The 14,017-nt window shown below is 31.8% G+C and overlaps 1 protein-coding gene across 1 annotated transcript in view; it reads left to right on the top strand.

The window, feature by feature from the left end:
• The first annotated feature begins 9,456 nt into the window (after positions 1-9,456).
• LOC127711525 (uncharacterized) overlaps positions 9,457-14,017 on the top strand; it is a 64,805-nt gene continuing 60,244 nt past the window's right edge. Inside the window, exon 1 of the mRNA XM_052217606.1 lies at positions 9,457-9,521. Coding sequence (XP_052073566.1) covers positions 9,480-9,521 — 42 coding nt within the window. The 5' untranslated portion in view covers positions 9,457-9,479. The remainder of the gene's footprint in view (positions 9,522-14,017) is intronic.

Below are 14,017 nucleotides of genomic sequence, written 5' to 3'. Positions count from 1 at the left end.
AAAATTCCACAACATTATCCGCAATTTATTTTCCGATGCAAATCTTGGCTAAATTTCTGTCACGGATAGTATCAAAGCTGGTAAAACGCATATTTTTCATTGAGTGCCATTCCTCTTCTGTGCATCTACAAAATACCAAATGTGTTAACTCATTTAGATTCTTTTGTAATATTGAACACATTAACATTATACAATAAGGAAAATTAGAGAAAAATATATTTCACTTACAGATTTACTTTTGATTTTACCATTTAAGATATCATTTGCTTGAAATTAAAAGTGTTGTATTTTGATTTTGTACAGCAAAAATCGTTTGTTCCATTTTAATATGTACATTAAAAAAAGAAATATTACTCAGATAGTTTCTACAATAATATTGTGGTTAAATAGAACAAATAGTTTAAGAAACGGAAATGGTCAAAATAGCGTATTCAGTATATTTTTTGATTTTTCGTTGTTATAATTTGAATATGGTACTAATGAATAGAATTTGAGGGGTATGGATAACATTTGAATAAGGCTTGTGTAAATTATTGGGTGGGATTTTTATTCAATTTTCAACAAAAAACGCCTAACACAATCGAATTCCTTCACTGTTATTATATGTCCAGTGGCAAATATAACAGTGATATCGGCAGTGCAAATGACGACGTTAATCTTGAAATGTTTAAATGAAATCAAAAAGTAGTTTTCCACTTAAGTTAAAGACATACAAAACGCAATCTAGAAATGTTTTAAATCACGCGGGTTTTTTTTTTTTGTTTGCCTCCTTTCTGATAAAAGGGAAGAATGAAAAAATATTTTCAGTTTGCTTGTATTGCTATTTAAGACTCTAAAACATGCATAACATTTTTTTTCGTTTTTATGAGCAAAGGAAGCGATAAAAATGTTGGATTATGTATGAAACATGAAACACTGTTTTCTTGTTTAATCTTATTTGATCTAATAGAATGGTTTGAACTATAGAATCATATTTTGTTTCAGATATGACTTCAAATCGAGCACACCCTTATTATACATATACTAGAGTGTTACATACCTGGAAATTTATTCTAGTTGTACCATGTCATTTTTCTCAGACGATTCTACATCCAAGATTTATCAAACGAAAAACACACATAATCCATTAACATATATGCATAAATATTAGTTTTTTCTCTCTCCCGAAATACCACTTAAAGACACAAATAAATATCCTTTCAATCCCACCACAAGAAAGACGAGCGTATCCAATGACTTAAAACATAAATCTGGATGAACTTTATTCAAGATCTTTTTATAGTAATTATTCTACTGTTCATAAATACTTCGTTAAGTGAGTAGATGGTCAACTTGATCTTATATTTTGCCTGTGGATTATTGGGTACACCACGGGGAAAATGAAAAGAAAACCAGTACAAAATGTATTAAATTCTTTAAAATGTTATAATCTAAAGATTGGTTTTTAATATTAAAGGTGTATTTTAAGTCAGCGAAAGTCCAACTAACTGTCCATTCCTGCCTTCGCTCCATCATTTCCCAGGAATGGACAGTTATTTGGACTTTCTCTATAACATGAAAGTAGAATATTTTTGACACATTTTATCAATTGTATAACTGTAAACGCAGTATAATACTTGTGTCCTCATTTGAACTATATTCTATTTCTAGATTTAAAGCAATCGCCATTTGCTCTTTTGCTATCAGTACTGCAATAAGTTACTGCGTCTAATCAAAAACAGTAAGTTATATTTACAGTAGCATGCGACAAGAATATTTCCGCGCCTCCGCATTGTCAATCACTTACAACCGCTAAAGAGTACCGTAAATATATTGTGTCATATACATATTCATGAAATTTTTTCCAGGATTCATGCAAAAAGATTTTATATATTTTCATTGCCGTAAGATCTGCGCATACATGTAGTTAAAATATTCCTCTATATTGATGGCTGAGGGACTCAAAGCTGTTTACTATTGGTGGATTTAGCCAATTAGATTTAACACGAAAGATAAGAATATTATACTGCATAGAACTCAAACTCGTTTTATTCTTTGGTTGACAACGTCTTAAATGTTTGTCTAGATAATAGAATATTTGCCACCAGGCGTGTACGCAAAAAATCAATCGAACAATTCTGCAATCTAAATTTAACTAAAACATATACAATTTTCAGTAATTTTTTCTCTAAATATATGGTACAACAGTAATTTTAAAAGTTGAAATTTTAATGTTATGCGCATATAATAAATTGTTGTAATATGGACATATGGGGAAATTATTGCTAAATTGCTTACAAAAAATTCCACTTGTTTTTAACAACTTTCGGCATTTAAACCCATGACTGAATAGAAAACATTGAGCGGATATAGTATTTCGCCGTTTAATAATAAAATTCCGTGTCAAAACTAAAATCGCCAGTTTTTTTTTAACAATATGGTTATCAATTTTTGGTAGTACGGTGGGCAGGTGGACAGGGTATCGGTCGGCACATAGAATACCGATGTCAAGTTTGATTTTGACGATTAATCCGGGTTTGCTCTAGCCTCTTATTTTAAAAGAATAGATGTAATTATGATTGATAAGTGATCATTGCTAAAATTCGGAAAATGTAGAGAAAAATGTATGTTTTCAAACGTATGATTAATAATGTTAAATTTTGATTTCTTGTTTGCATGTGACCGTTGTTCAGAATAGAGATTAATTTGAAGGAATTTGTATGTGTGGCATATTTCTTCGTCTTTTTTTTTCGATGGGAAGCCCTTTCCATACTGTAACTTCCGAAAAATGAAAGTTATTGTACAATATGACGTCCGTGACTAAGTGGAAGTTGTACAGGCTGGCTCCTCCCCTTAAACATCTTTAAGATTCATAGAACACATATTTACATAGGCAAATACATGAAACCATACCACAAATCATGCATAGTAGAAATAACTGTTAGTGTAATGCAAGAGATAGAGTTTGGCATCTCGGAATACCTGGTCAGAACTTTCTATGACAGAACAGTTGCATTTTAAGTAACTTACGATATAGCAATCGTTATTATTTAGAAATTTATCCATTTGACCGAATATCATAAACGGCTCTTGAAATATGAATCCATCTGGATCGGCTGTTGTCTTAGAATTTTAAACAATCAATCTTGGTTCCATATTTCAAATATGTGTACAATGATCGATGGAAGTAACATATAAAGAAACACATTTGTTTCTGAAAGTCTTCGGAAAGGGTCTGGTAATGTTAAACTTTACAGAGTTAATAGCTGTTTTTTAAGCAAAAAATGCTTTACAAGTTAAAAGACATTGCATAAATTGCTCTATGAAAATATTGACATAATAAAATGATAAAAATGAGAGATTATCAAAATTACACAACAAATTAAGCGCATTATAGTTCACGTGTTGTTTTTCTTTTTTTTTTAAAGAAACACACCAAATTTTAAATATAACTCGAGTCTTTAAAGACTACGAATTTAAATGACAAAAGCTATTGATTCATTTCTTTTATTAGTAACGTACGTAATTTACAGGAAGTCAATTAAAACTTCGCATGTATTGGTAAAATGTCAATGACATTTGTTTATCTTTGGGGAATTTCATAAAACTGGAATATGTTTAGCTGTTGCAGACTGGTTGGTATGAATGATATTTGCTTATTGGATACAGGGCATGCGCCCGAGTCATTCACTTGTCGATTACGTGGTTTTATTTTGTACAAGTTATTACACGTCGTATCAACTTTCAATATTATATGCATATTCAGAATGAGAACAAATAATTCGTCTAATAGGCTGTTACTGCAAATTGGCTCACCCTGCATGAAGTTCGAAACATTTGGAATAGAAAGTGAATATTTTGGAAAGGGACAGACATCTTACCATGTGCAGAGTCCTCAAATAATTTATAAAGCATTTAAACGTGTTAGAACGTGACTTGTACATTTCATACGTTACAAGAGACATGTAGGTTTATTCGGTTGTTAAAATTTCTCATTTGAAACTTGACATTTATCACTTCCAAGTTGATATTTCTCACTTCCAGTTTACATTTCTCACTGTCAAGTTAGAAGTAAGAAATGTCAAAATTTTAATGAGAAATATTAAAGATATAATGTTTTAATTGCTTTACTCTGATCGGATGTAGCAGCGTATGTTTTATCCCACTCAACCAAGTAGTGGTTCCTTTATTTAATTTTTAGAACTCAAAATAAGAAAATCGGTCTGATTTCTGTATCCCAGCGGAACGATCAATTGGTGGTGCCCGACATATTTGTTAAGCATTATATAAGTACGACAAAACTTAATTTATCACATTCATTTGTTCGAACATCTTGATTTTGAATATTCATTGCGTTCATTTTGTATTTCATTTGATGTATGTCACAATAATAGCATTAAAACTTCTTCATAAACGTCTAAAGTCTTGTCCTTTCGAACTTTCTAATGACTCTTTATTCAAAGATCAAAGTTCAAAGTTCTATAGAACTATATAATTCAAATTTTGAGCAAGCTAAATATTTTTCTTCTGTATTATTTTGTTTTACATGTTTATAAATAGTGAGTTTGCTGTTGTCCTTTATATCTGTTATTTTATCATTTATTAACTTTTCATAAAAATGCTTCGATTATAATTTCATTTGTTTTCTTATAGTTTTAGTTATCTTATGTAGGTAATTGTTTTGTTTTTTTTTTTATTATTTGCTTTTTTGGCTCTATCGTCCTGATCATGCATGAAATATTTGCCACTGGACGTTAAGCAACCAACAATCAATCTTTTTTGGCTCTAATTTATGTTATATAAGTATCAAAAATTTTACTTCTGAATTGTATTAAGCTATAGGGTTAACTACAAATATATATTGATAAGAATGAGAGTCGTCTTCATTTCAGACAGGAGAACGTATAAGGCCCCTTGAATCAGAAAATCAAAAACAATTGTAAATTTACCAAATAACATCCTTCAGATGTTTATACAACAGTAGTCTGTCGGGCCTCAGTATAAACATTTTTGAATCAAGGCTTCAAAACTTTTGAATTTAGTGCAAAACTGCATTAACTGTCAAAATAGCCTCATTTAGATATCTTGTAGTATAGATATGAGCGACAGCTTTACCCAAAAAGGTATGTTCCTTCAAGATGTATTTTACACCAATGTTAATGTGTGTAAAATATCTTTGAAGATAAGGATGTTAATCATATCTGTATTGTTCAAAAGCTATGTGTATAGTTGTCATTTTAGGTCAAGTATGTCCATTATATATTCAGCAGGTTTATGTGATCACAGTAGCATCATTTGTGACGTTTCTGCAGTAAAATGTCCAGATTATACCAACCTGTTCATTTAGGAATAAAATTAACATTATTTTGTAAGGCATGATTTACCTTAATATTTTGTTATTTAGAGCTAAATAAAGGCTCTTCATACCTTCTTTGGAATTCGGGATGCGAAATATATATATAAAGCTACTCAGAAGAAATCCTTTAGATCATGAACAATTCTGACTAATACTACTAGTATAAAATGTGACAAATCGAGACCTTTGCATAAGGGTTTCTATCACATGTCGCTATAAGCAAAAACACTATTTTTATAAGAGTGCATAAAACAAAATCTCCATTCAGGTAATCCGACGCACGTTCAAGGTTTCAGACTTAAGGCATGTATAGTTGTTAATAAAATTTGAATTTAAACGGAATTAAAGCATTTTTTAATTCATGTTATGCTCCGGAAGTAATCTGTGAATACTTTTATTTCATTTTGATTACTTTCTTTCACACTAAGGGTACTTTTATAAATGTTGTTTCTTTGCTTCTTTAACATATTTGAATTTCAATTTTCATGTAAAACCATAATGTTAAAAATAAGGTCAAATCATATATCAGTTTGTACAAAACTGTCTTGCAAATTGCATTCAGTTAGGGCCTAATAATCTTGCATTTAATGCAAAACTGGAAAAAAAATTGCCATGGCAGCCTTATTCTGGGATAATGTAAGCAATTTTAAGATGTTCTGTGATAGGGCTGTGACTTTTAGTCAATATTTCAAAAATATTTTTAGCAATAAATTGCCATTGCGGCTCATATATCTATTTAGACCTATAAATGAATGTCATTATGCATGGTCCATACCGTATCATCCTTTTCACCGTCAATTGAATAATCATAGTTCTAAGACTAATGAATTTCACTTTCGTTTTAACAATTGAGGGGTAATATAAAGACTATGACACCTAATCCTTACTTGGTTGACCAATATGTTCAATATGACCAATATAAGTAGTAATCACTAGTGATTCTTGCTATCTTCCACTTGCTCTACATTGCGGGCAAGCGCATAAAAACTAGCAAACCAGTGTTAATCTGTTTCAATAATGTTTTTGTATTAAATGCACCCAAAATGGACCCTACAGCATGATCGTATCAGGAAGTATTATGAATATCTGAAACTTACCAACACTTAGACAATCTTTATTCAGATTATGATGTTACTTAAGATTGGTGAGTTAATCATTACTTTTGATTTCTAATAAAAAATTAGAAAAGAAACGGAAGTCTGAAAACGTTGTTAAGCAGCCGTTGTATACATGTAGTATTGAGTTTTCACCACTAAATCATGTTTTAGCAGCTGGAGGAGTGCAAATGAAGATTGATCTTGCGTATAGATAGAAAAATTATAATTAAAAATATAAATCAATTGCTTTAAAAAGCAATTGTAAACGGTCTTTCCCCCACCTGAAACATGATTGACTGATATATTTGTATGTTTGTTTTGTTTGTTTGTTTATTTGTTTGTTTGTTTGTTTGGTTTTTTTTTCTTTCTTTAAAGGGTCCATATTAGTGTGTTGGTTAAGTTTCTATATTTAGTTTGGAAAGTTTTTATTCTATTTCAGGGTCCGCGCGCGTCTTTGTCTCGCGCCAGGTTGTGGCGTCACGTGACGAGGCTTTATATTAGCGAAAACTTTAGTATTTTTATTTCTTTTTAGGTGGGGACGTTGAACACACAACATGTATAGCGACGGAATACACACAATGTATTTCTTTTGTCATTGTAGGTAATTGACGTTTCGATCACAGTTCACGAGCAGTGCATGCTTTGGATTTAATTGATCCTGTGTAACTTTAAAACACGTTTATCGATTATTTTCATACAATGTACATTTTTCAGCAGCAGTTTGTAACACAGATTTGTATTTTAATCTAGGAGCAGACATTTTATTATAGGATTTCACTGAGATGTACGGAGCTAGCAAGCGATTTTTACGGCATTGCAATTTCTTTTCTCTAGGAAAATTCTTGACAGATATTTGCACCACGTTGTTTTATGAAGATGTAATACATGTATACCCTGCTGACTGCAAATTTTGAGGTCAGTTGGACATGTAGTTTCAGAGAAGATATGATAACAAGCATGTGGATTTTTTTTTCAGAACAGATGTAAGAACAATATTAAAAACCAATTGTTCAGAGAACAATTGAAGGTCTTTCCACCAGTAAGGATCTATTTTGATCTGAAAAATATTAAAATTAGGTTTTAAATGTCAATTCCAGCGTCAAATGACAGCTTAAGGTACGCTTATTCCAAAAATATATGGTTTCTATACAAAAAAAGATAAATAATGGAGATAATTTTTGACTTCCGGTTTAAAAACTGTCACTTCCGGTATTGTTTGATAGTTTACTTGACACTGATTCCAAAAATATATAGTTCTATATACTTTTACATTAATTAAGTAGAATAAATAGCTACTTCCGGTTTACAAAAGGTCACTTCCGGTTGGCTTATTCAAGGTCAAATGGCTTGCAACCTAATGCAAAAAGTCCCATGGCTTTATCATGTATATATATGAGGTAAAAGCAAAGGTCAAAATATAGAACGCCGAATCAACCTTTGACCTTGACCCCAATTTCAAGGTCATGAAACAAGGGCTTCAAATCAAAATACCCTAGGTCTCAATTATATATGATGAATGAGTTATATCACCATACGTGTAACGACATGTCGCAACTAACAATTCTGTAAAAAAATTTGTCGATATCTTATAAGATTTCTGAAAATTAGTGATAACAAGCCAAAATCAAAATATTTTACATGACCTTGACCTTTGACCTTGACCTCATTTTCATTTTTATGGACCAAGGACCTCAAATCAAAAGACCCTAGGCCTCTATCACTTATGGTTTTCCAGTTACAAATACATTTCACATATATCAAATACAAAAGGGGAAATAACTCTCATATGGAGTCTTCGTAAAGCTTCAGTCTAAATAAAACCTAACATCCCGAGGATATAACGAGCAATTTGGAAAAATAAATTTGTCGCTTTCTTTTACGGTTGCGGAGGAGATCTCATAACAAGAAAAACAGTGTTTTGGGAGATAACTCTTACAAAGAAAAGTGTTCGGTTAAACAGGGTCAGTTTCAAAAGCATATAGACTGTATGATATCATATACCAAAAAACTAAGCGACATCTTTTGAAACAAAAATACACCGCAAGAAAAAAATTAGGCGGAAGAAAAAAGAAAAAAAATAGAACGTCAAATTAAACTTTGACCTTGACCCCAATTTAAAGGTCATGAAACAAGGGCCTCAAATCAAAAGACCCTAGGTCTCAATTATATAAGATGAATGAGTTATATCACCATACATGTAATTTTGAATATAAAAGGGGAGAAAACTCCCATTAAAATTTACATGTTACGACATGTCGCAACTAACAATTCTGTAAAAGTATTTTGTCGATATCTTATAAGATTTCTGAAAATTAGTGATAACAAGCCAAAATCAAAATTTTTAACATGACCTTGACCTTTGACCTTGACCTCATTTTCATTTTTATTGACAAAGGACCTCAAATCAAAAGACCCTATGCCTCTATCACTTATGGTTTTCCAGTTACAAATAAATTTCACTTATATCAATACAAAAGGGGAAATAACTCTCATATGGAGTCTTCGTAAAGCTTCGGTCTAAATAAAACCTAACATCCTGAGGATATAACGAGCAATTTGAAAAAATAAATTTGTCGCTTTCTTTTACGGTTGCGGAGGAGATCTCATAACAAGAAAAACAGTGTTTGGGGAGATAACTCTTACAAAGAAAAGTGTTCGGTTAAACAGGGTCAGTTTCAAAAGCGTATAGACTGTATGATATCATGTACCAAAAAACTAAGCGACATCTTTTGAAGCAAAAATACACCGCAAGAAAAAAATTAGGCGGAAGAAAAAAAAATAATCAGAAGAAAACCAATAGGTCTTTCCACGGAAAGGTGGAAAGACCTAATGATGAAAGTGTCATGCGAAAGTACACGTTTTTCTTATAAATCAAACATGCCACATCTTCCTATTTCCACTAATGGACTGAATTGCAATCAGAAATACAAACGTGGCTATGAACACGATAAAAATGATACCAATAATTAATAATTTTCATAATTTCTGCTTTATTCACGTATCTTTTTTCAGAAGATCATCTAATTAAATGAAGAATAAAAGACAACATGTCTAAACGCATGATATTCGTTGCATATGTACTGTACTTGGTAAGTAATAAGTAAAATGTAAATTCAAAGCATTTTCGTTATTTATTGCAACAGCAAAATATGTGCACCACTAGTGTTTTAGGGAAAACTTCACAAGACACTATCAAGGTCAAATATTTGTAAAGTACAAACAATCATGCATTTCAGTTCATATAAACAAGAGTTGTTTAATATTGAACAACCCCCCGAGGTCAATAATTCTTGGAGAAAGTTGAAACCTTAAATTGATCACAATAACTTAATCTTAAGAACTGGAAATTTAAAGCCTTTTGTGTAATATGAAATCACTTGCTACATGGAGTAGGGGTGATATCCATTTGAACTGGTTGTCCACCTACAGTGGTGCTAACAGAATGCACGTACTAAATGTATGATATGATTTGCATGCTCTTTTGTGTTGAAAGTGGTCACAACCTTCTAAGAGAGGGGTAACATAGAACAAGTATTGGGGTCAAAAAATTGTAAAGTTCTTAAAGTCTTTCAATCTTTGTTAATTTTTTATAAATCAATATAATAAACATCGTTTTCGTATACAAATTTCTCTTATGAAATCACTGGGATGTCATTAATATGTTAAAAGTCGCATATTTGACCGAAAATGGCTATTTTACGGGGAATCATATCATCAACTCAGTAGTCAGTAGTCAGAGATTCGATACTGGAATGATTAGGTCTTTCCACTTTTCTGTAGAAAGACCTTTTGATTTTGATCTGATTATTAGGTCTTTCCACTTTTCTGTGGAGAGACCTATTGTATTTAATCTGATTATTAGGTCTTTCCACTTTTCTGTGAAAAGACCTATTGATTTTCTTCTGATTATTTTTTTTTTTCTTCTTCTCTTTTGTTCTTGCGTGTAATTTTTGTTTCACAACATGTCGCTTAAATATTTGGTATGTGTTATCGTACAGTTTATACGCTTTTAATTTTGACCCTGCTAAACCGAACTAATTTCTTTGTAAGAGTTATCTCCCCGAACACTGTTTTTCTTGTGTGTGCATCTCCTTCGCAACCGTAAAAGAAATCGACAAATTTATTTTTCCAAATTGCTCGTTAAATTCTCAATTTTAACCGAAGCGATACTGAGACTCCATATGAGAGTTATTTTTCCTTTTGTATTTGACATAAGTCATATATAAATGTAACTCATTAACCGTCAGTCATAGAGACCTAGGGTATCCTGATTGAAGGTCCTTGGTACACCAACATGAAAATGGTGTCAAGGCCAAAGGTCACGGTTAGTTTCTTAATTTCGCCCTTTGCTTGTGTGTGCATTTATCTAATACAAAAAAAGCTACATATAAATAAACTGATGCTAAATGTTTGGGTTGTTGAAACGAACAAATGATACATTTAGTCCAAAGCGATCTGATTATACCTTATAGGAGTTATTGCCCCTTAAATGTTGAAATTTATGGTAAATCGAATATAACTTTATTCTGGTTCATGATCAAGCCATAGTGTCTTTTGCAAAGCGTTAGATGACACATGACCTTGACATATATCAACTGGAAGTGACCTTGTGCAAACCGGAAGTAGCTCTTTTTGCACTAATTCAAACAAAAAATACTTATAAACTATATATTTTTAAAATCAGCTAACAATATCCTTTTTATGACACCGGAAGTTGCATTCTTTAAACCGGAAGTAGCTTATTATCTCCTTTATTTGAAGGAAAAGAATATAAAAACCATATATTTTCGGAATCAGTGGAAAAAAAGCTATCTAATGAGACCGGAAATGACAATTTCTTAACCGGAAGTAGCAAATTATCTCCCATATTTTAGGCAAAAGTATATAAAACCATATATTTTTAGAATCAGTGCAAAGAAAGCTATCATATGAGTATGGAAATAGCATTTTCTAAACGAAAGTAGCAAATTATCTCCCATATTTAAGTCAAAAGTATAAAAAAAAACAAAATATTTTTTGAATCAGTATGAACAAACCTATGATTGGATGCCAATAGTTACTTTGAGTAAACCAAAAGTAGCTTCTCATCAGTTATCTAGAAATGTCATGTGGAAAGACCTTCAATTGTTCTCTGAACAATTGGTTTTTAATATTGTTATTACAATATTCTCGGAAAAAAAATCCACATTCATGTTATGTGATCTTCTCTGAAACTACATGTCAAATTGACCTCAAAATTTGCAGTCAGCAGGGTATACATGTATTACATCTTCATATAACAACGTTGTGCAGCTACCTCCCAAGAATTTTCGTAGAGAAAAGAAATTTCAATGCCGTAAAAATCGCTTGCTAGCTCCGTAAATCTCAGTGAAATCCTACAATGAAATGTCTGCTCCTAGATTAAAATACAAATCTGTTACAAACTGCTGCTGAAAATTGTACATTGTATGAAAATAATCGATAAACGTGTTTTAAAAGTACACAGGATCAATTAAATCCAAAGCATGCACTGCTCGAGAACTCTGATCAAAACATCAACTACCTACAATGACAAAAGAAATACATTGTGTGTTATTCCGTCGATATACATATTGTCTGTCCAACATCTCCATCTAAAAAGAAAGAAATATTCTAAGTTTTCGCTATTATAAACCAGCTTCGTGACGTCACAATCTGGCGCGAGAGACGCGCGCGGGACCTGAAATAGAATAAAAACTTTCCAAACTGAATATAGAAACTTAACCAACACAATAATATGGACCCTTGTCTGAAAATGAGAACTTCGGTCCCTCCCCTCTTTTTATTTAGGGGGGTAATATTAAACCTGTTTCTTTCTGTTACTTGTGTTTTTGTTTTCTTTCTCTCTCCTTGTAATGTGAACAATTGACTGGTAAACGTTAAAACATTCATTGAACAAAAGAAACAAACAAACAAACACACACACACACAAACACCCAAACACACATAGCAATCAATCATGTTCAAAGGGGAAAACCGTTTACAATGGCTTTTTTAAAGCAATTGATTTATATTTATTTTTTTTTCTTCTTCCGCCACTTTTATTTTTTCGTTGCGTGTAATTTTTGTTTCGCAAGATGTCGCTTAGATGTTTTGTATATGATATTGCACAGTTTATTTTCCTTTGAAAATGACCCTGCTATACCGAATACTTTTCTTTTTAAGAGTTATCTCCCCGAACACTGTTTTCCTTGTGAGTGCATCTCCTCCGTAACTCTAAAAGAAATCGACAAATTTATTGTACCAAATTGCTCTTTAGATCATCAGGATGTTTTCTTCAATTTTGACCGAAGCGACACGAAGACTCCAAATGAGAGTTATTTCCCCTTTTGTATTTGACATAAAGGATATATTAATGCATAGCATGAATGGTAAGTGATAGTGAACTAAGATATTTTGATTTGAGATCCTTTGTTCACTAAAATGAAATTGAGGTCAAGTTCAAAGAGCAATGTCATATTCTAAATTTTGACTTTTCCTTGTTTTATGATCTCCTCTGACACTTTTAAAGATATGTATAAAATGACTAGTGCAAAATGTTTGCTTCATTGTGATGAAGATATGATGCATTTGGTCTGAAACAATTCAATGACATCTAATATGAGTTACTGTCCCTGAAATGGTTAAATTTAATGTTAATTGATGATTACTCCAGCTTGGTACATGATAATGCCATAGGGTCTTTTGAAACATGTTGGGGGACCTTGAAAAATGTCAACCTGAGGTGAGCTGGAGTGAACCGGAAGTAGTAATTTTTGCACTTATTTCATGGAAAAGTACCTAAAAACCATATATGTTTTAATGGGCATACATAAACCTATCATTTGAGACCAGAAGTGACATTCTAAAACTAGAATTAAGCAAATCCTCTCCCTTATTGGAGGCATAAGTATATACAAACTATAAATTTTTGGAATCAGTGGGAATAAAGCTATTATTTATGACCAGAAGTGACATTTTCTAAGTCGGAAGTAGCCAATGTTCTCCCTTTTTACAGGCAAAAGTATATATAAACCATATATTTTTGGAATCAGTGTAAATACAGCTATCATATGAGACCGGAAGTGATATTTTCTAAACCGGAAGTTGGCAATTATCTCCCTTATTTCAAACAAAAGTATATAGAAACCATATATTTATTGAATAAGTATGAAGAAATCTATGATTGAATGCCAAAAATAACTTTGAGTAAACCGGAAGTAGCTTCTTATCAATTATTTAGAAAATTGGTATGGAAAGACCTTCAATTGTTCACAATTGGTTTTTAATTTTTTTTTTCTTCCGCCAAATTTTGTTCTTGCGTGCAATTTTTGTTTCGCAATATGTGGCTTAGATATTTCTAATAAAGTATCGTACAGTTTATGCGCTTTTAAGTTTTACCCTGCTAAGCCAAACAATTTTCTTGGTAATTGTTATCTCCCAATTCACTGTTTATCTTGTGTGTGCATCTCCTTCGTAACAAAAGAAGATAACGACAAAATTCTTTTTCTGAATTGTTCGTTACATCCTCAGAAATTTTTGGCCAATTTTGATCGAAGCAATCCAGTGAAATCTTATAGGAGTTATC

This window comes from Mytilus californianus, unplaced genomic scaffold (genome assembly GCF_021869535.1).
Source record: "Mytilus californianus isolate M0D057914Y unplaced genomic scaffold, xbMytCali1.0.p SCAF_8, whole genome shotgun sequence".
Taxonomy (NCBI): domain Eukaryota; kingdom Metazoa; phylum Mollusca; class Bivalvia; order Mytilida; family Mytilidae; genus Mytilus; species Mytilus californianus.
The sequence above is the reverse complement of the archived record's forward strand: the minus strand, read 5'-3'. Positions and strand labels throughout refer to the sequence as shown.